At 44.3% G+C, this 26,629-nt stretch overlaps 1 protein-coding gene across 1 annotated transcript in view; it reads right to left on the reverse strand.

Annotated features, from left to right (window-relative positions):
• LOC110487865 (gamma-aminobutyric acid type B receptor subunit 1) overlaps positions 1–23,558 on the reverse strand; it is a 198,377-nt gene extending 174,819 nt beyond the window's left edge. Inside the window, exons 1-5 of the mRNA XM_090227436.1 lie at positions 23,552–23,558; positions 23,265–23,332; positions 22,947–23,085; positions 19,976–20,161; positions 19,347–19,364 (exon numbers count right to left, since the gene is read on the reverse strand). Of these exons, the coding sequence (XP_090083562.1) occupies positions 19,347–19,364; positions 19,976–20,161; positions 22,947–23,085; positions 23,265–23,332; positions 23,552–23,558 (418 nt within the window). The remainder of the gene's footprint in view (positions 1–19,346; positions 19,365–19,975; positions 20,162–22,946; positions 23,086–23,264; positions 23,333–23,551) is intronic.
• Between the last annotated feature and the right edge of the window lie 3,071 nt (positions 23,559–26,629).

Raw genomic sequence — 26,629 nt, forward strand, 5'->3', positions numbered from 1 at the left:
CCTGACACTCACGTCAATAACCTTGCTCATAATTGATGCTATAAGTTGTTTACAGTGAAGTTGTCTAATTGACGTTGTTTATTAACACGTTGACCTCTTATAAACCTACTGGCTTGTAATTGAACGTGATCAGTGGAGTGTTTGTCTCATGTTGGCTGCCTGGGAGGTTCTAGAGCTTCACCTCGGTCCACGGACCCTATTCCCAATACAGTATAGTGCACTACTTGTGACCAGAGTGTCGTTTGGGACACAGGCCATATTTTCCAACGTTAAAATGATGGGAAGAATGACTTGAATAGCATTGAACCTAGAAAAGTAACAGTACACTATCTCACCACAGTCAGGATATACAATGAGCTGTCCAAAACATTAGGAACATCCCCTTTTTGCCCTCAGAACAGACTCAATTCATCGGGGCATTGACCACAATGTGTCGAAAGCCTTCCATTAAAATGCTAGCCCATGTTGACTCCAATGATTCCCACAGTTGTGTCAAGTTGGCTGGATGTCAGTTGAGTGGGGGACCATTCTTGATGCACACGGGGAAACTGTTGAGCATGAAAAAACCCAGCACCTTTGTAGTTCTTGACACACTCAAACCGGTGCGCCTGGCACCCTACCCTATCTCGTTCAAAGCCACTTAAATAGTTTGTCTAGAATGGCACACACAATCCATTGGCTCAAGTCTTAAAAATCCTTGCCTACATCTACACTGATTGAAGTGGATTTAACAGGTGATTCACCTGGTCAGTGTACTGTGGAATGAGCAGGTGTTCATAATGCTTTGTACACTCAGTGTTTATTTTGTATTTTATTTTACAAGTCAGTTAAGAACAAATTCTTATTTTCAATGACGGCCTAGGAACAGTGAGTTAACTGCCTGTTCAGGGGCAGAACGACAGATTTGTACCTTGTCAGCTCGGGGGTTTGAACTTGCAACCTTCCGGTTACTAGTCCAACACTCTAACCACTAGGCTACCCTGCCGCCCCAGTGTAGTGGTGTTGGGAAGACAGATGGAAATAACAGAGCCAAGCAGAACCAACAGTTGAAACTATTTCTCTATTTGGCTTGCTGCAAACTCTGTTTCTGCTATATATTACGCCTCTATTTGGTTTGCTGCAAACTCTGTTTCTGCTATATATTACGCCTCTATTTGGTTTGCTGCAAACTCTGTTTCTGCTATATATTACGCCTCTATTTCCCATGCTGCAAACTCTGTTCCTGCTATATATTACGCCTCTATTTGGCTTGCTGCAAACTCTGTTTCTGCTATATATTACGCCTCTATTTGGCTTGCTGCAAACTCTGTTTCTGCTATATATTACGCCTCTATTTCCCATGCTGCAAACTCTGTTTCTGCTATATATTACGCCTCTATTTGGCTTGCTGCAAACTCTGTTTCTGCTATATATTACGCCTCTATTTGGCTTGCTGCAAACTCTGTTTCTGCTATATATTACGCCTCTATTTCCCATGCTGCAAACTCTGTTTCTGCTATATATTACGCCTCTATTTGGCTTGCTGCAAACTCTGTTTCTGCTATATATTACGCCTCTATTTCCCATGCTGCAAACTCTGTTTCTGCTATATATTACGCCTCTATTTGCCTTGCTGCAAACTCTGTTTCTGCTATATATTACGCCTCTATTTGGCTTGCTGCAAACTCTGTTTCTGCTATATATTACGCCTCTATTTGGCTTGCTGCAAACTCTGTTTCTGCTATATATTACGCCTCTATTTCCCATGCTGCAAACTCTGTTTCTGCTATATATTACGCCTCTATTTGGCTTGCTGCAAACTCTGTTTCTGCTATATATTACGCCTCTATTTCCCATGCTGCAAACTCTGTTTCTGCTATATATTACGCCTCTATTTGGCTTGCTGCAAACTCTGTTTCTGCTATATATTACGCCTCTATTTGGCTTGCTGCAAACTCTGTTTCTGCTATATATTACGCCTCTATTTCCCATGCTGCAAACTCTGTTTCTGCAATATATTACGCCTCTATTTGGCTTGCTGCAAACTCTGTTTCTGCAATATATTACGCCTCTATTTGGCTTGCTGCAAACTCTGTTTCTGCTATATATTACGCCTCTATTTGGCTTGCTGCAAACTCTGTTTCTGCTATATATTACGCCTCTATTTGGCTTGCTGCAAACTCTGTTTCTGCTATATATTACGCCTCTATTTCCCATGCTGCAAACTCTGTTTCTGCTATATATTACGCCTCTATTTCCCATGCTGCAAACTCTGTTTCTGCTATATATTACGCCTCTATTTCCCATGCTGCAAACTCTGTTTCTGCTATATATTACGCCTCTATTTCCCATGCTGCAAACTCTGTTTCTGCTATATATTACGCCTCTATTTCCCATGCTGCAAACTCTGTTTCTGCTATATATTACGCCTCTATTTCCCATGCTGCAAACTCTGTTTCTGCTATATATTACGCCTCTATTTGGCTTGCTGCAAACTCTGTTTCTGCTATATATTACGCCTCTATTTCCCATGCTGCAAACTCTGTTTCTGCTATATATTACGCCTCTATTTCCCATGCTGCAAACTCTGTTTCTGCTATATATTACGCCTCTATTTCCCATGCTGCAAACTCTGTTTCTGCTATATATTACGCCTCTATTTGGCTTGCTGCAAACTCTGTTTCTGCTATATATTACGCCTCTATTTGGCTTGCTGCAAACTCTGTTTCTGCTATATATTACGCCTCTATTTGGCTTGCTGCAAACTCTGTTTCTGCAATATATTACGCCTCTATTTCCCATGCTGCAAACTCTGTTCCTGCTATATATTACGCCTCTATTTGGCTTGCTGCAAACTCTGTTTCTGCTATATATTACGCCTCTATTTCCCATGCTGCAAACTCTGTTTCTGCTATATATTACGCCTCTATTTCCCATGCTGCAAACTCTGTTTCTGCTATATATTACGCCTCTATTTCCCTTGCTGCAAACTCTGTTTCTGCTATATATTACGCCTCTATTTCCCATGCTGCAAACTCTGTTTCTGCTATATATTACGCCTCTATTTCCCATGCTGCAAACTCTGTTTCTGCTATATATTACGCCTCTATTTGGCTTGCTGCAAACTCTGTTTCTGCTATTAGGGCTGTTCAAGTGGTAGAAAAGACAGGTCACAATGTCCCCAGAGCCAGCCAGCCAGGCAGAAAGCAGAGCAGTGCTCAGGTGGGCTTGGATAAAATGTAATGGAAAGGCAAAGAACATTCTCTCTCTCTTTGGGTCAAAACAGCCACACTCTGACATTTTACTAAATAGATGGAGGACATTAATCTCTCTCCATCTCCCTCAATCCCCAATCGCTGTCTCCTCTCTCATCGTTCCCCCTCTCACTGTCTCTCTCTCTTTCTTGCTCTTGCTGTTTCTCTCTCTGTTTCTGTTTCTCTCTCTCTCTCTCTCTCTGTTTCTCTCTCTCTCTGTTTCTCTCTCGCTGTTTCTCTCTCTCTCTTGCTGTTTCTCTCTCTGTTTCTCTCTCTCTCACACTGTTTCTCTCTCTCTCACACTCTCTCTCTCTCTCTCTCTCTCTCTCACTGTTTCTCTCTCTGTTTCTCTCTCTCACTTTTTCTAACTCTCTCTCTCTGTTTCTCTCTCTCTCTCGCTGTTTCTCTCTCTCTCTGTTTCAATTCAATTCAATTAGCTTTATTGGCATGATGTAACAATGTACATATAGCCAAAGCTTATTTTGGATATTTACAATATAAAAATGAGAATCAAAATTGTCAACGGGACAACAGTAACAACAATAACAAGGGTCAAAATAACCATACATTCAACAATAACAATAAGCATACAGTAGAGGACATGTGCAGGTTGGTCTGTCAAGACACTGTCCCTCAATGTAGTGTGCTGCCAACCCACAGCTCTCTGCGTCCTCCCCCAACAGGACGGGTAGCCTACTCTCATCAGAGAGGTCTTTGAAACCTTGAATAAGGGTTTCAAATTTGGAAATTACACTCTCTAATTGTTTTATATTTTTGACATTTCGTCAGGAAATGCAGCTCCGTCTCAGGTTCTGCTGTGGTGCAGTGGTTGCACAGCCTTTCCTCTACAGGGAGACAGGTTCTGCTGTGGTGCAGTGGTTGCACAGCCTTTCCTCTACAGGGAGCCAGGTTCTGCTGTGGTGCAGTGGTTGCACAGCCTTTCCTCTACAGGGAGCCAGGTTTTTCTAAGGTTTTGATCAGTAACTATGGTAAAATAGTTAGCCACAGTATACTGTCAATTTAGGGCCAGATAGCACTGAATTTTGCTTTGTGTTTGTGCTTGTGTTTCCCAATGTTTCTCTCGCTCTGTGTTTCTCTCTCTGTTTCTCTTTCTCTCTGTGTGTTTCTCTCTCTCAGTTTCTCTCTCTCTCTGTGTTTCTCTCTCTCTCTGTGTTTCTCTCTCTCTGAGTTTCTCTCTCAGAGTTTCTCTCTTTCTCTGTGTTTCTCTCTCTCTGTGTTTCTCTCACTCAGTTTCTCTCTCTCTGTTTCTCTCAGTTTCTCGCTGTGTTTCTCTCTCTCTCACAGTTTCTCTCTCTCTCTGTCTCTGTGTTTCTCTCTCTCACACAGTTTCTCTCTCTCTCTGTCTCTCTCTGTGTTTCTCTCTGAGTTTCTCTCTGTGTTTCTCTCTCAGTTTCTCTCTCTCTCTGTTTTTCTCTCTCTCTGTGTTTCTCTCTGTGTTTCTCTCTCTCTCTGGCTCTCTGTTTCTCTCTCTGTTTCTCTCTCTCTGTGTTTCTCTCTCCCAGTTTATCTCTCTCTCTCTCTCTCTCTCTCTCTGCTTCTCTCTCTCAGTTTCTCTCTCAGTTTCTCTCACTCTCACTGCTTCTCTCTCTCACAGTTTCTCTCACTCTCACAGTTTCTCACTCTCACAGTTTCTCTCTCTCTCCCTCCCTCTCTCTCTCACACAGTTTCTCTCTCTCCCTCTCTCACAGTTTCTCTCTCTCCCTCTCTCACAGTTTCTCTCTCTCCCTCTCTCTCACACAGTTTCTCTCTCTCACAGTTTCTCTCACTCTCCGTTTCTCTCTCTCACAGTTTCTCTCTCTCACAGTTTCTCTCTCTCACAGTTTCTCTCTCTCTCCCTATCTCTCTCTCAGTTTCTCTCTCACAGTTTCTCTCTCTCCCTCCCTCTCTCTCTCCCTCCCTCTCTCTCTCTCAGTTTCTCTCTCTCCCTCTCTCTCACACATTTCCTCTCTCTCAGTTTCTCTCACGCTCACTATATCTCTCTCTCTCTCTCTGTTTCTCTCTCACACAGTTTCGCTCTCGCTCTCTCAGTTTCTCTCTCACACAGTTTCTCTCTCACACAGTTTCTCTCTCTCATAGTTTCTCTCACTCTCACTGCTTCTCTCTCTCACAGTTTCTCTCTCACAGTTTCTCACTCTCACTGCTTCTCTCACTCTCACTGCTTCTCTCTCCCTCCCTCCCTCTCTCACAGTTTCTCACTCTCACTGCTTCTCTCACTCTCACTGCTTCTCTCTCCCTCCCTCTCTCTCTCACACAGTTGCTCTCCCTCCCTCTCTCTCACACAGTTTCTCTCTCTCACACAGAGCGAAACTGTGTGAGAGTGAGAGAGAAACTCTGTGAGAGTGAGTCTCTCTCTCTCTCATATTGTGACACTGCCATTCATCAATTTAGCTAACACTGTCTAGGGGGAGGACACTCAGAGTACATCCCAAATGGCACCCTACTGCATATATAGAGCTCCACACAGGGGATAGGGTGTCATTTGGGCCTCAGCCTGAGAGTGTATCCCAGGCCTTGACACCACTCTGTGGTGCACAATCTGGGAGATAACGAACTCCATCGTCACCTTAGTAACGGTTTTCCTGTAAAACTCCATCCTCGAACAACGAACGGCAATATCACTGTATACATCGTGTTTCCATATATGTCTTTGGGGATAAAGAAGAAAGGAGTAACAGAAAGTAACAGAGAGTGGCTCCCGAGTGGCGCAGCGGCCTAAGGCACTGCATCTCAAGTGCTAGAGGTGTCCCTACAGACACCCTGGTTCAAATCCAGGCTGTATCACAACCGGCCATGATTGGGAGTCCCATAGGGCGGCGCACAATTGGCCCAGCGCCGTCCGGGTTTGACCTGGCTAAGCCGTCATTGGATATAGGAATTTGTTCTTAACTGACTTGCCTAGTTAAATAAAAGTGTTCCTGAGGTCATATTGCCACCCAGTTTTTCACTCTGTATACATTATGCTCCATTATCTCTCCTTCCTCCCAAAATGTACACTTGTTCACTTCCCTTCACTGATTTAGAAGGAAATGACTGGTATAAGGAATATGATGGAAACTCTCCCTAGCCCATGCCTCCACCAATCAAATGCTTTTAGATTTTGTGGGAAGTAGCACAAACTTCATTCAGGAGAAGGGATTTGGGATGCAGCCAGTGTTGTACCAAGACCATCAGGATACTATTTATCCAACACTGCCCCCTGAGTGATGGCACCGCGGGTCACACTATCTCACTGTGACTTCTGTCAAGGTCGAGGCTGTGGGAACATGGACATTACATTACATAGACATTAAATGTCTCCTCTATTACGACAAAACGAAAGTGCAACCTCTAAATCATCCCAGAGCCAGTCATTGTCTGTCCCTCCTACTCATGGCCTATGGTGGAGCATGCATAGGGGGGACATTTTTGTTTTATGTTGCAGTGGCTGAGGCTAAAAGGCTGTTAGGAGTTTAAAGACCTCTGAGTTCAACAGAGAGAACGTTAAATCTACAGGTAACTGCAAAAATAATGGAAACACTTGAGTGAATTGAGGAATGCAAAAGTATATTGAAAGCAGGTGCTTCCACACAGGTGTGGTTCCTGAGTTAATTAAGCAGTCATTAACATCCCATAATACTTAGGGTCATGCATAAAGATGCTGAGCAGGCCGTTATTTTGGCCCAATATTTCGGCTACCATGGCAACGCACCCATATGATGACAATGTTCCCATCCACTGGGTGCAAGTAATCACTGGATGGTTTGATGAGCATGAAAACGATGTAAACCACATGGCCGTCTCCGTCTCAGTGTTTCCTTTATTTTGACAGTGACCTCTATCTCCATACTGGTTTCAACTTCTGGTTTATGCTGCCTCCCTGTGTTCCTACATGCTCAGTACAGTACACTTATTTGGTCTTGAGAAATCCAACGTCTCCACCAAGCGACGAAGAGGTAATATTGCATTTAGGCAGAAAAGCTCCTTTTCAATATCTGGAAAAAGAAAATGTTCTAATCAAAAATTCTTCATAACCTGTTTGCTTTAAGATAGTGACATGGAACTTAATAAATTAAGTTAAGTTCATACATTTAGGATATCAATAGGACAAATGTGTATACTGATGTATTTAGGATTTTTTAAAATCTCTAAGCTACGTTTTAAGGGAGAAGTAGGGATGGGTCTGAAGCCCAAAAAGAACGAAAGAATTCACATGAGCACCACGATGCATACTACACCCATGCTATTCCAAGGTTTTCCAACACACAGCTTTTACCTGCTAAAGTAACTACAGTTGAAGTCGGTTGGAAGTTTACATACACCTTAGCCAAATACATTTAAACTCAGTTTTCACAATTCCTGACATTTAATCCTAGTAAAAATTCCCTGTCTTAGGTCAGTTAGGATCACCACGTTATTTTAAGAATGTGAAAAGTCAGAATAATAGTAGAGAGTATGATTTATTTCAGCTTTTATTCAATCCATCACATTCCCAGTGGGTCAGAAGTTTACATACACTCCATTAGTATTTGGTAGCATTGCCTTCAAATTGTTTAACTTGGGTCAAACATTTTAGGTAGCCTTCCACAAGCTTCCCACAATAAGTTGGGTGGATTTTGGCCCATTCCTCCTGACAGAGCTGGTGTAACTGAGTCAGGTATGTAGGCCTCCTTGCTCGCACACGCTTTTTCAGTTCTGCCCACAAATGTTCCATGGGATTGAGGTCAGGGCTTTGTGATGGCCACTCCAATACTTTGACTTTGTTGTCCTTAAGCCATTTTGCCACAACTTTGGAAGTATGCTTGGGGTCATTGTCCAGTTGGAAGACCCATTTGCGACCAAGCTTTAAAGTGTCGTTTAAAGTTTGCCACAAGCCACCTGGGAGACACACCAAACATGTGGAAGAAGGTGCTCTGGTCAGATGAAACCAAAATTGAACTTTCTGGCAACAATGCAAAACGTTATGTTTGGCGTAAAAGCAACACAGCTGAACACACCATCCCCACTGTCAAACATGGTGGTGGCAGCATCATGGTTTGGGCCTGCTTTTCTTCAGCAGGGACAGGGAAGATGGTTAAAATTGATGGGAAGATGGATGGAGCCAAATACAGGACCATTCTGGAAGAAAACCTGATGGAGTCTGCAAAAGACCTGAGACTGGGACGGAGATTTGTCTTCCAACAAGACAATGATCCAAAACATAAAGCAAAATCTACAATGGAATGGTTCAAAAATAAACATATCCAGGTGTTAGAATGGCCAAGTCAAAGTCCAGACCTGAATCCAATCGAGAATCTGTGGAAAGAACTGAAAATTGCTGTTCACAAATGCTCTCCATCCAACCTCACTGAGCTCGAGCTGTTTTGCAAGGAGGAATGGGAAAAAAATGTCCGTCTCTCGATGTGAAAAACTGATAGAGACATACCCCAAGCGACTTACAGCTGTAATCGCAGCAAAAGGTGGCGCTACAAAGTATTAACTTAAGGGGGCTGAATAATTTTGCACGCCCAATTTTTCAGTTTTTGATTTGTTAAAAAAGTTTGAAATATCCAATAAATGTCGTTCTACTTCATGATTGTGTCCCACTTGTTGTTGATTCTTCACAAAAAAATACAGTTTTATATCTTTATGTTTGAAGCCTGAAATGTGGCAAAAGGTCGCAAAGTTCAAGGGGGCCGAATACTTTCGCAAGGCTCTGTAGATACTTTTGTACCTGTTTCCTCCAGCATCTTCACAAGGTCCTGCTGTTGTTCTGAGATTGAGTTGCACTTTTCGCACCAAAGTACGCCCATCTCTAGGAGACAGAACACGTCTTATACTTGCGTACTATTGTTTGTACAGATGAACGTGGGACCTTCGGGCGTTTGGAAATTGCTCCCAAGGATGAACCAGACTTGTGGAGGTCTACAATTTATTTTCTGAGGTCTTGGCTGATTTCTTTTGATTTTCCAATGATGTCAAGCAAAGAGGCACTGAGTTTGAAGGTAGGCCTTGAAATACATCCACAGGTACACTTCCAATTGACTCAAATTATGTCAATTAGCCTATCAGAAGCTTCTAAAGCCATGACATTATTTTCTGGAATTTTCCAAGCTGTTTAAAGGCATAGTCAACTTAGTGTATGTACACTTCTGACCCACTTGAATTGTGATACAGCGAATTATAAGTGAAATAATCTGTCTGTAAACAATTGTTGGAAAAATTACTTTTCATGTTCAAAGTAGATGTCCTAACCGACTTGCCAAAACTGTAGTTTGTTAACAAGAAATTGAAACAAGTTTTAATGACTCCAACCTAAGTGTATTTAAACTTCTGACTTCAACTGTATGTTAGTTGTACAATATTCCAACATATCTACTGTAGTAGGTCAAAGCTGTGTCCTGGAGAACCTAGGTGAATGGGTGAAGGGGCTTATGTGAATTTCCTTTCTTTTTTCGGGCTTCGTACCAATACTTACTTCTTTCTCACTTAAAATGTTGTTTTACGTTTTTAATTTCCATGATTTTTACACCGAAAAAGTGATTGTTTTGTTAAAGGGGAACTGCACCCACTGATTTGTCCTCGTTTTTGGCTCCTGAAGAAATACTGGCGGCCATGACAGAAGCCTTGGGGGTGTGGTTTGATGTGGGTGTTTCTTGGATGTGGCCTGACTCCTCGCCATCACCAAGACACACCCCTCTGTCAGAACCTTGCCCACAGCTGTTTCCCCTTCACTCAATCACAACGAACAAACCTCCTCCTGCAGGTTGAGTTCAGTAACTACAGACAGATGTGTGGTGAGATGCTGGAGGAAACCTTGAATACATCAGCAGCCTACAGACTAATATGAGAAGAATGCAATTTCTGAAATGATATAGATATCTTTTAAACTAAGTGTTTTGATAACTTTCAAATGTAGTAACAGGTCCATGTAAAATAAACAACCTTTTACAGAATACCACAGAAGAAGTGTTCTGGTTATGTAAGAATGTGTAAAATAAACAACCTTTTACAGAATACCACAGAAGAAGTGTTCTGCTAATATAACAATGTGTAAAATAAACAACCCTTTACAGAATACCACAGAAGAAGTGTTCTGGTTATGTAAGAATGTGTAAAATAAACAACCCTTTACAGAATACCACAGAAGAAGTGTTCTGGTTATGTAAGAATGTGTAAAATAAACAACCCTTTACAGAATACCACAGAAGAAGTGTTCTGGTTATGTAAGAATGTGTAAAATAAACAACCTTTTACAGAATACCACAGAAGAAGTGTTCTGGTTATATAAAACTATGTGCACCTTCCACCTTCCATTGTCAGTCCCAGCTGTTACTGTGCTTATCAGCATATTGTCTGGTGGTAATGGGGTTACCGTGGCAACATGTCAGAGTAGTCATACCTTCCTGTGTGCTGGTAATGGGGTTACCATGGTAACATGTCAGAGTGGTCATACATTCCTGGGTGATGGTAATGGGGTTACCATGGTAACATGGCGCCGGGAAGAAATGGCAGCAGTTTTACGGGCGCCCAACCAATTGTGCTATTATGTGGGTTTTTTCACGTTATTTGTAACTTATTTTGTACATAATATTTCTGCAACTGTATTTTACGGCAAAAAAGAGCTTCTGGATATCAGGACAGCGATCACTCACCTCGGATTAGACAAAGAGCTTCTAGATATCAGGACAGCGATCGCTCACCTCGGATTAGACACAGAGCTTCTGGATGTCAGGACAGCGATCACTCGGATTAGACAAAGATTTTTTTTCTTCAACATGCAAGACTCACAAGACTTTCTCCAAACACCCCACAGGACCGACATCCTAGTTATTTGCAAGAGGAAGCGATGCAGGTACAGAGGACAAAGAGCCAGATGCCTAGTCAGGACCCGGAGAAGGCGACTGGGAAAGCTGCCATTACCGTCAATACTACTCGCCAACGTGCAATCATTGGACAATAAACTGGACAAGGTACAATCATGAATATCCTACCAACGGGACATCAAAAACTGTAACATCCTATGTTTCACGGACTCATGGCTGAATGACAACATGGATATTCAGCTAGTGGAATATACGCTGCACTGGCAAGATAGAACAGCACAATCTGGTAAGATGAGGGGGGGTCTGTGCATATTTGAAAACAACAGCTTGTGCACGAAATCTAAGGAAGTCTCTAGATTTTGCTCGTCTGAAGTAGAGTATATTGTGATAAATTGCAGGCCACACTACTTGCCTAGAGAGTTCTCAGCTATACTTTTCGTGGCTGTTTATTTACCACCACAGACAGATGCGGGCACTAAGAACACACTCAGCCAGCTGTATAAGGAAATAAGCAAACAGGAAACCACTCACCCAGAGGCGGCGCTCCTAGTGGCCGGAGACTTTAATGCAGGGAAACTCAAATCAGTTCTACCAAATCTCTATCAACATGTTAAATGTGCAACCAGAGGGAAAACAATTCTAGATCGCCTGTACTCCACACACAGAGACGCGTACAAAGCTCTCCCTCACCCTCCATTTGGTAAATCCGACCACAACTCTATCCTCCTGACTCCTGCTTACAAGCTAAAATTAAAGCAGGAAGCAGTTATAACTAGATCAATAAAAAAGTGGTCAGATGAAGCAGATGCTAAACTACAGGACTGTTTTTACTATCACAGACTGGAACATGTTCCGGGATTCTTCCGGTTACATTGAGGAGTACACCACATCAGTCACTGGCTTTATCAATAAGTGCATCGAGGACGTCGTCCCCACAGTGACTGTAAGTACATACCCCAACCAGAAGCCATGGAGTACAGGCAAAATTCGCATTGAGCTAAAGGGTAGAGCTGCCACTTTCAAGGTTCTGGACTCTAACCCAGAAGCTTATAAGAAATCATGCTATGCCCTGCAACGAACAATCAAACAGGCAAAGCGTCAATACAGGGCTAAGATTGAATAATACTACACTGGCTCCGACGCTCATCTTATGTGGCAGGGCTTGCAAACTATTACAGACTGCAAAGGGAAGCACAGCCGGTTGGTAATGGCTCACATCAACACCATTATCCCAGAAACCCTAGACCGACTCCAATTTGCATACCGCCCTGATCCACAGATGATGCAATCTCTATTGCACTCCACACTGCCCTTTCCCACCTGGACAAAAGGAACACTTGTGAGAATGCTATTCATTGACTACAGCTCAGCGTTCAACACCATTGTACCCTCACAGCTCATCACTAAGCTAAAGATCCTGGGACTAAACACCTCCCTCTGCAACTAGATCCTGGACTTCCTGACGGGCCGCCCCCACGTGGTGAGGGTAGGTAGCAACACATCTGCCACGTTGATCCTCAAAACTGGAGCTCCCCAGGGATGCGTGCTCAGTCCCCTCCTGTACTCCCTGTTCACCCACGACTACATGGCCAGGCACGACTCCAATACCATCATTAAGTTTGCAGATGACACAACAGTGGTAGGCCTGATCACCGACAACAATGAGACAGCCTATAGGGAGGAAGTCAGAGACCTGGCGGGGTGGTGCCAGAATAACAACCTATCCCTCAACGTAACCAAGACTAAGGGGACTATTGTGGACTACAGGAAAAGGAGGACCAAGCACACCCCCATTCTCATCGACGGGGCTGTAGTGGATCAGGTTGAGAGCTTCAAGTTCCTTGGTGTCCACATCAACAACAAACTAGAATGGTCCAAACACACCAAGACAGTTGTGAAGAGGGCACCTCAAAGCCTATTCCCCCTCAGGAAACTAAAAAGATTTGGCATGGGTCCTGAGATCCTCAAAAGGTTCTACAGCTGCACCATTGAGAGCATGGTTGCATCACTGCCTGGTATGGCAATTGCTTGGCCTCTGACCGCAAGGCACTACAGAGGGTAGTGCGTACGGCCCAGTACATCACTGGGCCTAAGCTGCCTGCCATCGAGGACCTCTACAACAGGCGGTGTCAGAGGAAGGACCTAAAAATTGTCAAAGACCCCAGCCACCCCATTCATAGACTGTTCTCTCTACTACCGCATGGCAAGCGGTACCGGAGTGCCAAGTCTAGGACAAAAAGTATTCTCTACAGTTTTTACCCCCAAGCCATAAGACTCCTGAACAGGTAACCAAATGGCTACCCGGACTATTTGCATTGTGTGCCCCCCCAACCCCTCTTTTTATGCTACTGTTACTCTCTGTTTATCATGTATGCATAGTCACTTTAACTATACATTCATGTACATACTATCTCAATTGGCCCGACCAACCAGTGCTCCTGCACATTGGCTAACCGGGCTATCTGCATTGTGTCCCACCACCCACCAACTCCTCCTTTACGCTACTGCTACTCTCTGTTCATCATATATGCATAGTCACTTTAACCATATCTACATGCACTGTCAACTGTGTGTCGTTCCAAATAATGTCCATTCCATTGAATTTACCACAGTTGAACTCCGATCAAGTTGTAGAAACATCTCATGGATGATCAATGGAAACAGGATGTACCCGAGCTCAATTTCGAGTCTCATAGCAAAGGGTCTGAACACTTATGTAAATAAGGGGGTTCTGTTTTTTATGTTTAATACAATTGCTTAACTTTCTAAAAACCTGTTTTCACTTTGTCGTTATGGGGTATTGTATGTAGATTGATTAGGCTTTTTATTTATGTAATACATTTTAGAATAAGGTTGTAGCATAACACAATGTGGAAAAACTCGGAATACTTTCTGAATGTGCATGTTACATTATAATAATAGAGGTTTAAACTATTAGTGTAGGTGTAGTGTAAAGTAGTAGTGTAAAGTATTAGTGTGAAGCAGAAAGGGAATATCCAGCAGAGGTTGGTATTAAACATATATGGTAATATTGTTAGGGTAGACTACAATGAAAACATTGTCTTCTAGTAAGGAGAGAATAATCATGGTTTGGTTTCTTAAATTTTCTAAACCTTACGAAAACATTGATAAGGGGGGTTGATGTACATTTGATGAGTGTTGACAGTATGTGAATGGTAACAAACTCAGCAACAAAAAAAAACATCCCTTTTTCAGGACCCTGTCTTTCAAAGATAATTCGTAAAAATCCAAATAACTTCACAGATCTTCATTATAAATGGTTTAAACACTGTTTCCCATGTTTGTTCAATAAACCATAAACAATTAATGAACATGCACCTGTGGAACGGTCGTTAAGACACTAACAGCTTACAGACGGAAGGCAATTAAGGTCACAGTTATGAAAACTTAGGACACTAAAGAGGCTTTTCTACTGACTCTGAAAAACACCAAAAGAAAGATGCCCAGGGTCCCTGCTCATCTGCGTGAACATGCCTTGGGCATGCTGCAAGGAGGTATGAGGACTGCAGGGAAATAAATTACAATGTCCGTAAGACAGAGCTACAGGGAGACAGGACAGACAGCTGATCGTCCTCGCAGGGGCAGACCACGTGTAACAACACAGGATCGGTACATCCGAACATCACACCTGCGGGACAGGTACAGGACGGCAACAACTGCCTGAGTTACACCAGGAACGCACAAAACCCTCCATCAGTGCTCAGACTGTCCGCAATACGCAGAGAGAGGCTGGACTAAGGGCTTGTAGGTCTGTTGTAAGGCAGGTCCTCACCAGTCATCACCGGAAACAACGTCACCTATGGGCACAAACCCACCGTTAGGACTGGAAAAAGTGCTCTTCACTGACGAGTCGCGGTTTTGTCTCACCAGGGGTGATGGTCGGTAAGATTCCAGTTCACAGCAGGCGGGAGTGACACTGTGCTAGCTAGCTAGCTAGCTAGCTAGCAAGTAGGACTCCAGTTCACAGCAGGCGAGAGTGACACTGTGCTAGCTATCTAGCTACCTAGCTAGCAGGTAGGAGTCCAGTACACAGCAGGCGAGAGTGACACTGTGCTAGCTATCTAGTTACCTAGCTAGCAGGTAGGAGTCCAGATCACAGCAGGCGGGAGCGACACTGTGCTAGCTATCTAGCTACCTAGCTAGTAAGTAGGAGCCCAGTTCACAGCAGGCGGGAGCGACACTGTGCTAGCTATCTAGCTACCTAGCTAGTAAGTAGGAGCCCAGTTCACAGCAGGCGGGAGCGACACTGTGCTAGCTATCTAGCTACCTAGCTAGTAAGTAGGAGCCCAGTTCACAGCAGGCGAGAGCGACATTGTGCTAGCTATCTCGCTACCTAGCTAGTAAGTAGGAGTCCAGTTCACAGCAGGCGGGAGCGACCCTGTGCTAGCTATCTAGCTACCTAGCTAGTAAGTAGGAGCCCAGTTCACAGCAGGCGGGAGCGACTCTGTGCTAGCTATCTAGCTACCTAGCTAGTAAGTAGGAGTCCAGTTCACAGCAGGCGGGAGCGACCCTGTGCTAGCTATCTAGCTACCTAGCTAGTAAGTAGGAGCCCAGTTCACAGCAGGCGGGAGCGACCCTGTGCTAGCTATCTAGCTACCTAGCTAGTAAGTAGGAGCCCAGTTCACAGCAGGCGGGAGCGAAAGACCCCCGATAATACAATCACAAATTATTGGAGGATTTATGTTACGCAAAAGTAGGGAGAGAGGAGAGCCCTTCTCAAATGAACAGTAATCTGCGCTGCTCGGTCATGTTGTCAACAAGGCAGCATGGTGCATCGTCCATAAACATGAAACATCTTTTCCATTAAAATAAATGTTTGAACTTTCTAATTAGTTGGGAAGGTAGATAAAGCTTTTTTTTTTTATCAAAAACAACCTCTTTTGCATGTTTAGTTTATTCATTCGACCATAAAAAAAAAAAACAGACACACATAACACTTTTAAAAAGCTAGAAATACACATCATCGAGGACAAAGCACAATAAATTCCGGGACTTATTTCCATCGAGACAAAATGGCTAGGCAAGATCCAACAAGGTTGAACACAGGATGACAGCGAGATAATAAAACATAAAATCAAAGAAGAAGAACATCTATCTAATCGTAGGGGACATTCAAATGGGCACAGAAGACATCAAACAGTTTTTTTAACTTCCTTTTTAAAGCTGCCCAGAGAGGACGTCATTTTTAGGCTCCAGTATACAAGAAAGTACCTTTCCCAGCATTACTCCTGAACATGTATAAGCACACAATAGCAACAGCTGATCTGGTGCTGTGATTGTGTGCATCCCTAACATGGGGGAAGTAAATCAGTTAGATATCTGGGCGTAGAACCATAAATACTCCTGTAAATCAAACCCAGTCTAATCTGGGACACCCTAGTGTAACGATCTGGGTGTAGTGTGTGTGAATTCAGGTGCAGGAAACAGAGAGTTCAAGGTAGTGCACTTTAATGCACACATGGCGAACATAGGCCACCCCACGAAACACTGGGCGCTCACAAAAACAAATGCCCCAAACACAGGGACTAAAACAGTCCAGCAACACCCACGAACAGGAACAAACACGTTCGTCTCAAACATGCACAAATGTCACACAAACAATCCCGCACAAAGAACAGGCTAAATAAATAATGAGACTACCTGGATAAATAAAGGCTAAATAAATAATGAGACCACCTGGATAAATAAAGGCTAAATAAATAATGAGACTACCTGGATAAATAAAGGCTAAATAAATAATGAGACCACCTGGATAAATAAAGGCTAAATAAATAATGAGACTACCTGGATAAATAAAGGCTAAATAAATAATGAGACCACCTGGATAAATAAAGGCTAAATAAATAATGAGACCACCTGGATAAATAAAGGCTAAATAAATAATGAGACTACCTGGATAAATAAAGGCTAAATAAATAATGAGACTACCTGGATAAATAAAGGCTAAATAAATAATGAGACTACCTGGATAAATAAAGGCTAAATAAATAATGAGAACACCTGGATAAATAAAGGATACTCTGGACCCTGATCTCTCTTTTGAAGAACATATCAAGACCATTTCAAGGACAGCTTTTTTCCATCTACAAAACATTGCAAAAATCAGAAACTTTCTGTCCAAAAATGATGCAGAAAAATTGGTCCATGCTTTTGTCGCTTCTAGGTTGGACTACTGCAATGCTCTACTTTCCGGCTACCCGGATAAAGCACTAAATAAACTTCAGTTAGTGCTAAATACGGCTGCTAGAATCCTGACTAGAACCCAAAAATTTGATCATATTACTCCAGTGCTAGCCTCCCTACACTGGCTTCCTGTCAAAGCAAGGGCTGATTTCAAGGTTTTACTGCTAACCTACAAAGCATTACATGGGCTTGCTCCTACCTATCTCTCTGATTTGGTCCTGCCGTACATACCTATACGTACGCTACGGTCACAAGACCAGGCCTCCTAATTGTCCCTAGAATTTCTAAGCAAACAGCTGGAGGCAGGGCTTTCTCCTATAGAGCTCCATTTTTATGGAACGGTCTGCCTACCCATGTCAGAGACGCAAACTCGGTCTCAACCTTTAAGTCTCTACTGAAGACTCATCTCTTCAGTGGGTCATATGATTGAGTGTAGTCTGGCCCAGGAGTGGGAAGGTGAACGGAAAGGCTCTGGAGCAACGAACCGCCCTTGCTGTCTCTGCCTGGCCGGTTCCCCTCTTTCCACTGGGAATCTCTGCCTCTAGCCCTATTACAGGGGCTGAGTCACTGGTTTACTGGGGCTCTCTCATGCCGTCCCTGGAGGGGGTGCGTCACCTGAGTGGGTTGATTCACTGATGTGGTCATCCTGTCTGGGTTGGCGCCCCCCCCCCCCCCCCCCCCGGGTTGTGCTGTGGCGGAGGTCTTTGTGGGCTAGACTCAGCCTTGTCTCAGGATGGTAAGTTGGTGGTTGAAGATATCCCTCTAGTGGTGTGGGGGCTGTGCTTTGGCAAAGTGGGTGGGGTTATATCCTTCCTGTTTGGCCCTGTCCGGGGGTGTCCTCGGATGGGGCCACAGTGTCTCCTGACCCCTCCTGTCTCAGCCTCCAGTGTTTATGCTGCAGTAGTTTGTGTCGGGGGGCTAGGGTCAGTTTGTTATATCTGGAGTACTTCTCCTGTCCTATTCGGTGTCCTGTGTGAATCTAAGTGTGCGTTCTCTAATTCTCTCCTTCTCTCTTTCTTTCTCTCTCTCGGAGGACCTGAGCCCTAGGACCATGCCCCAGGACTACCTGACAGGATGACTCCTTGCTGTCCCCAGTCCACCTGGCCGTGCTGCTGCGCCAGTTTCAACTGACCTGAGCCCTAGGACCATGCCCCAGGACTACCTGACATGATGACTCCTTGCTGTCCCCAGTCCACCTGACCGTGCTGCTGCTCCAGTTTTAACTGTTCTGCCTTATTATTATTGGACCATGCTGGTCATTTATGAACATTTGAACATCTTGGCCATGTTCTGATATAATCTCCACCCGGCACAGCCAGAAGAGGACTGGCCACCCCACATAGCCTGGTTCCTCTCTAGGTTTCTTCCTAGGTTTTGGCCTTTCTAGGGAGTTTTTCCTAGCCACCGTGCTTCTACACCTGCATTGCTTGCTGTTTGGGGTTTTAGGCTGGGTTTCTGTGCAGCACTTTGAGATATCAGCTGATGTACGAAGGGCTATATAAATAAATGTGATTTGATTTGATTTGATAAATAAATAATGAGACTACCTGGATAACTAAAGGCTAAATAAATATTGAAACTACCTAGATAAATAAAGTAAGTAAATAAAATATAGAGTCTATATTTTTCTTAATCACATGCAATCAAGAGTATGACGTTATTGTGACGTTAAACCCAGATTTATTTCCAGTGCAACACTGCCATCATGTGCAGGATTGACAAAGCGATCAATTTATCAGATAATAGAAATCGGCAGCTTCTACAAAAAAATGTTAGACCCACGAGCCTCCGAACCACGCAGGCTTACATGAATGGTTCGCTGCCCGGATATCAACCATTCGTGTAAGCTCGCGGGATGAGGCGGCTCGAGAGGCTACAGAAAAAAACGTCACACTTCATTTGCATAGTCCCATATAGCAGATCTACACATGGTCAAACTATCAACAAACGTATCTGCTTGCTCCTGTTACTTCCCTTCGCTTGTTTCCCTTTAGACGTACCTATACACAGCGCTAAATGGAAAAACTACATGGAAAAACTACATGGATAGCAATTAACTAAAAAATCAATACAATCTTACAGGAGACGTGTTGGGAAATTGTCTTACCTGTGTAATGTCTGTCATCTTCAACATGGACACGCGGTGGAAGAACAAAACAGAGAATTGTGTTAGTTTCAATACACACAATACATACTGGATATAGAGCTACTTTATATCTTACTGTAAACAGAGCCATAAACTTACAGAGCCATACACTTACAGAGCCATACACTAATAGAGCCATACACTAACAGAGCCATACACTAACAGAGCCATACACTAACAGAGCCATACACTAACAGAGCCATACACTAACAGAGCCATACACTAACAGAGCCATACACTAACAGAGCCATACACTAACAGAGCCATACACTAACAGAGCCATACACTTACAGAGCCATACACTAACAGAGCCATACACTTACAGAGCCATACACTAACAGAGCCATACACTAACAGAGCCATACACTAACAGAGCCATACACTAACAGAGCCATACACTAACAGAGCCATAAACTAACAGAGACATACACTAACAGAGACATACACTAACAGAGACATACACTTACAGAGACATGCACTAACAGAGCTATAGCCTAGCAGAACAAATCCAAAATTGGTTCTGGTAAAAATGTAGTCCTAAGATCCACTTTTTGATCAAAGCCTTATATCGCTTCAGTATCTTTACTCACAGTGGCATACGGGTTTGGGAGAGTCCCACTTGCCCAGCTTGTTGCAGTGTGTTGAGTTCCTGCCAACCAGGATGAATCCTGGCAGACAGCTGTACTGCAGTACTGTCCCCTCCACTGGGGGCCCCAGGGGCCACTGGGATACGCGCCCGTTCTCCAGAGACGTCCACACCCGCGGGCACTGTAGTACTAGGGGATGGAAGGATAGATTAGGGTTAGAGAGGTTATGGGTGCGAGGGAGGGGTGAGGGAGGGAGGGAAGGGGGTGTCAGGGTTAGAGGGGGTATGGGTGAGATGGAAGGAAGGAGGGAGGGAGGTAAGATTGAGGGGGTTGGGAGGCAGGAGAAAATGTATTCCTCAGGTTTTAGGTTCTAACATGCTTCCATAATGTTACTGTATCATTCACCCTGTGCTATAACATACAAGTGGACAAGCAACTAAGCCTGTGAAGATTTTTCGTAAAAACACAGAAAAGATAACTAAAGAGTGGAACACAGTGAGTCGACATGGGGTTACAGTGAGTCGTCAGGGGTTACAGAGAGTCGACAGGGGTTACAGTGAGTCGACAGGGGTTATAGAGAGTCCACAGGGGTTATAGAGAGTCGACAGCGGTTATAGAGAGTCAACAGCGGTTATAGAGAGTCGACAGCGGTTATAGAGAGTCGATAAGGGTTATAGAGAGTCCACAGGGGTTATAGAGAGTCGATAGGGGTTATAGAGAGTCGATAGGGGTTATAGAGAGTCGATAGGGATTATAGAGAGTCGACAGGGGTTATAGAGAGTCGACAGGGGTTATAGAGAGTCGACAGGGGTTATAGTGAGTCGACAGGGGTTATAGAGAGTCGACAGGGGTTATAGAGAGTCGACATGGAGTTACAGTGAGTCGACAGGGGTTATAGAGAGTCGACAGGGGTTATAGAGAGTCGACAGGGGTTATAGAGAGTCGACAGGGGTTATAGAGAGTCAACAGGGGTTATAGAGAGTCGACAGGGGTTATAGAGAGTCGACAGGGGTTATAGAGAGTTGACATGGAGTTACAGTAAGTCGGCAGGGGTTATAGAGAGTCGACAGGGGTTATAGAGAGTCGATATGGAGTTACAGTGAGTCGACAGGGGTTATAGAGAGTCGACAGGGGTTATAGAGAGTTGACAGGGGTTATAGAGAGTCGACAGGGGTTATAGAGAGTCGACAGGGGTTATAGAGAGTCGACAGGGGTTATAGAGAGTCGATAAGGGTTATAGAGAGTCCACAGGGGTTATATAGAGTCGATAGGGGTTATAGAGAGTCGATAGGGGTTATAGAGAGTCGACGGGGGTTATAGAGAGTCGACAGGGGTTATAGAGAGTCGACAGGGGTTATAGAGAGTCGACATGGAGTTACAGTGAGTCGGCAGGGGTTATTGAGAGTCGACAGGGGTTATAGAGAGTCGACAGGGGTTATAGAGAGTCTACAGGGGTTATAGAGAGTTGATAAGGGTTATAGAGAGTCCACAGGGGTTATATAGAGTCGATAGGGGTTATAGAGAGTCGATAGGGGTTATAGAGAGTCGACAGGGGTTATAGAGAGTCGACAGGGGTTATAGAGAGTCGACAGGGGTTATAGAGAGTCGACATGGAGTTACAGTGAGTCAGCAGGGGTTATAGAGAGTCGACAGGGGTTATAGAGAGTCGACAGGGGTTATAGAGAGTCAACATGGGGTTACAGTGAGTCGACAGGGGTTATAGAGAGTCGACAAGGGTTACAGTGAGTCGACAGGGGTTATAGAGAGTCGACAGGGGTTGTAGAGAGTCGACAGGGGGTTACAGTGAGTCGACATGGGGTTACAGAGAGTCGACAGGGGTTACAGAGAGTCGACAGGGGTTATAGAGAGTCGACAGGGGTTACAGTGTGTCGACAGGCGTTATAGAGAGTCGACAGGGGTTATAGAGAGTTGACAGGGGTTATAGAGAGTCGACAGGGGTTACAGTGAGTCGACAGGGGTTATAGAGAGTCGACAGGGGTTACAGTGAGTCAACAGGGGTTATAGAGAGTCGACAGGGGTTACAGTGAGTCGACAGGGGTTATAGAGTGTTGACAGGGGTTGCAGTGAGTCGACAGGTGTTATAGAGAGTCGACAGGGGTTATAGAGAGTCGACATGGGGTCACAGTGAGTCGACAGGGGTTATAGAGAGTTAACATGGGGTCACAGTGAGTCGACAGGGGTTATAGAGAGTCGACAGGGGTTACAGTGAGTCGACAGGGGTTATAGAGAGTCGACATGGGGTCACAGTGAGTCGACAGGGGTTATAGAGAGTCGACAGGGGTTATAGAGAGTCGACAGGGGTTATAGTGCGTCGACAGGGGTTATAGAGAGTTGACAGGGGTTGCAGAGAGTCGACAGGGGTTATAGAGAGTCGACAGGGGTTACAGAGAGTCGACAGGGGTTATAGAGAGTCGACAGGGGTTATAGAGAGTCGACAGGGGTTACAGAGAGTCGACAGGTGTTATAGAGAGTCGACAGGGGTTATAGAGAGTCAACATGGGGTTACAGTGAGTCGACAGGGGTTATAGAGAGTCGACAGGGGTTATAGAGAGTCGACAGGGGTTATAGAGAGTCGACAGGGGTTATAGAGACGTACCATCGTTGCCATGAAAAAGCTGCATGCTTTCAGTGGATAGCAGTCCACTGTGAATGGATGTTGGAGGGCCTTACCTCGTTCTAAAAGGAGTAGACCCCCTGTTTTGAAGGGGCTGAAAGTAGACAGTACGCGCGATGGAGAAAGACGGGTCGAAGCAGAAAGAGATGGAGAGTTTATGAGTTACCTTGACTAGGACTGGAATTTCGTTAGCTGCCCAATGCGAATGCCTAGACTTTAGCTCTGTGGGCTAACACAGCCTTGTGGTGCACAGGACACCCAGTCCGTCACACGTGGAAGCAAATATATGGATATATGGTCAGTTATGGATTAGTGTATTAGAGTAGAAGAGATACTCACAACATTTGCTGCGCTGGGTGAGGTCAGTCCAGGTACCGTTGGGGAGACACTTCCTAACATTGGGACCTACGATCACTCTGTTCCCTCTGCAGATGTACTCAATTTCATAGTCCAGAGGTAGCACATGCACACTGCGGATCTGGATACACACACACACACACACACACACACACACACACACACACACACACACACACACACACACACACACACACACACACACACACACACACGTGAGATAGGGAGCTGTACCTGTTGAATAATTGTCATCTACATTTGTTACTATCTAGTACAGTACATAAACCTGCGTCCCCCTACCTGCTCTTGGGTCAGTCCTCTGTACCTTATCCCTCCATCTCTGGGAGGACGGATTATAGCACAGCCTCCTGGGAACGAGAGGAGAGACACACCGTCAGATAAACAAGAAATAACCAGGACATGATGAGAGCCAACCAGTCAGCCAGCCATCCAGCCAAACAGTCAACTAGCCAGCCAGTCAACCAGCCAAACAGTCAACTAGCCAGCCAGTCAACCAGCCAACCCGTCAGCCAGCCAGTCAGCCAACCAGTCAGCCAACCCTGTCCTCTGGCTTAGTCTCAAATGGCTTTCCATTCCCTTTATAGTGCACTACTTTTGATGTAGTGCACTATGGAAATAGGGTGCCATTTTGGGATGCGACCTTTCTGTCAGATCTCTCTGTATCTGTTAGTCTGTTAGCCTTTTCTGCCTGTAAACACTGTCAGTACCTGCCCGTGGCCACTAGATGCAGCTCTATACCTACTGACTACTTATCAGACCTCAATCGATCTTTTCATGATTCCTCATACCAATTAGGATCTGGCTAAAAATACTTGAATCAGTTACAGAACCCATTGCCCTTTATGGTTGTGAGGTCTGGGGTCCGCTCATCAACCAAGACTTCACAAAATGGGACAAACACCAAATTGAGACTCTGCATGCAGAATTCTGCAAAAAATATCCTCCATGTACAACGTAAAACACCAAATAATGCATGCAGAGCAGAATTAGGCCGATACCAGCTAGTTATCAAAATACAGAAAAGAGCCTTTAAATTCTACAACCAACTAAAAGGAAGCGATTCCCAAACCTTCCATAACAAAGCCATCACCGACAGAGAGATGAACCTGGAGAAGAGTCCCTAAGCAAGCTGGTCCTGGGGCTCTGTTCACAAACACAAACAGACCCCACAGAGACCCAGGACTGCAACACAATTAGACCCAATCAAATCATGAGAAAACAAAAAGATAATTGTTTCCAATGTGTCAAGTAATTAACGAAAAAACGAGCAGACTAGAATGCTATTTGGCCCTAAACAGAGAGTACACAGTGGCAGAATACCTGACCACTGTGACTGACTCAAACTTAAGGAAAGCTTTGACTATGTACAGACTCAGTGAGCATAGCCTTGCTATTGAGAAAGGCCGCCGTAGGCAGACCTGGCTCTGAAGAGAAGACAGGCTATGTGCTCACTGCCCACAAAATGAGGTGGAAACTGAGCTGCACTTCCTAACCTCCTGTCCAACGTATGACCATATTAGAGATACATATTTCCCTCAGATTACACAGATCCACAAAGAATTCGAAAACAAATCCAAAATGTTTATTTATTTTCCCTTCTGTACTTTAACTGTGTGTACATACAGTTTTTAACAATCCCTTTGGCACTAATTTCAGAACCTTGTGGTCATTTTTCAAAACTCTAGACACAAAACTCAAAACGGTCATCACATTGTAACACAAGCTATCCAATGTTCAAAACATTGCATTGTGCATTCATATCTTTAAAGAAACCTTGCACTTGCAAGAATCATTGGTTCAAATAACTCATTTATCATGAAATACCATAGGAACATTCATTTAGATCACCCACACACAAGAGATCGATAGTTTCACTGTGTAGTTGTTCGTTCATTCATTAAATATTGTAGTAAAAAATATGTGATACAGGTTTCATTATGAATACTACAGACACAGTGGAATCAAATCAAATCAATCATCAAATCAAATTTTATTTGTCACATACACATGGTTAGCAGATGTTAATGCGAGTGTAGCGAAATGCTTGTGCTTCTAGTTCCGACAATGCAGTAATAACCAACAAGTAATCTAACTAACAATTCCAAAACTACTGTCTTGTACACAGTGTAAGGGGATAAAGAATATGTACATTCCTTGAATCAAAGCAAAAATAATTAGCTACAAAAAAAGAAAAAAACTACAGTAAAACGTCAACTGCAGTGTTCCTCACCTGGTATTACTGTAAAACATCACTGCAGTGTTCCTCACCTGGCTTACTGTAAAACATCACTGCAGTGTTCCTCACCTGGCTTACTGTAAAACATCACTGCAGTGTTCCTCACCTGGCTTACTGTAAAACATCACTGCAGTGTTCCTCACCTGGCTTACTGTAAAACATCACTGCAGTGTTCCTCACCTGGCTTACTGTAAAACATCACTGCAGTGTTCCTCACCTGGCTTACTGTAAAACATCACTGCAGTGTTCCTCACCTGGCTTACTGTAAAACATCACTGCAGTGTTCCTCACCTGGCTTACTGTAAAACATCACTGCAGTGTTCCTCACCTGGCTTACTGTAAAACATCACTGCAGTGTTCCTCACCTGGCTTACTGTAAAACATCACTGCAGTGTTCCTCACCTGGCTTACTGTAAAACATCACTGCAGTGTTCCTCCCCTGGCTTACTGTAAAACATCACTGCAGTGTTCCTCCCCTGGCTTACTGTAAAACATCACTGCAGTGTTCCTCCCCTGGCTTACTGTAAAACATCACTGCAGTGTTCCTCACCTGGCTTACTGTAAAACATCACTGCAGTGTTCCTCACCTGGCTTACTGTAAAACATCACTGCAGTGTTTCTCACCTGGCTTACTGTAAAACATCACTGCAGTGTTCCTCCCCTGGCTTACTGTAAAACATCACTGCAGTGTTCCTCCCCTGGCTTACTGTAAAACATCACTGCAGTGTTCCTCCCCTGGCTTACTGTAAAACATCACTGCAGTGTTCCTCCCCTGGCTTACTGTAAAACATCACTGCAGTGTTCCTCCCCTGGCTTACTGTAAAACATCACTGCAGTGTTCCTCACCTGGCTTACTGTAAAACATCACTGCAGTGTTCCTTACCTGGCTTACTGTAAAACATCACTGCAGTGTTCCTCACCTGGCTTACTGTAAAAACCAATACAAAGGCTGGTTACTGTACTTGTGGATTTGGCCACAGGTTCTCATCCACATCACAATGGATGTTTTCATTAGCCAAACATCTTTTGAAGAATCTTCGGGCAAATCCAGGCCTGACACTGGTCTGCCGTGATGTCATTGCATGGTGAATCCAGGCCTGACACTGGTCTGCTGTGATGTCATTGCATGGTGAATCCAGGCCTGACACTGGTCTGCTGTGATGTCATTGCATGGTGAATCCAGGCCTGACACTGGTCTGCCGTGATGTCATTGCATGGTGAATCCAGGCCTGACACTGGTCTGCTGTGATGTCATTGCATGGTGAATCCAGGCCTGACACTGGTCTGCCTTGATGTCATTGTATGGTGAATCCAGGCCTGACACTGGTCTGCCGTGATGTCATTGCATGGTGAATCCAGGCCTGACACTGGTCTGCCGTGATGTCATTGCATGGTGAATCCAGGCCTG

This window comes from Oncorhynchus mykiss, chromosome 30, assembly GCF_057628025.1.
Source record: "Oncorhynchus mykiss isolate SJ-2025 chromosome 30, ASM5762802v1, whole genome shotgun sequence".
Lineage (NCBI taxonomy): Eukaryota > Metazoa > Chordata > Actinopteri > Salmoniformes > Salmonidae > Oncorhynchus > Oncorhynchus mykiss.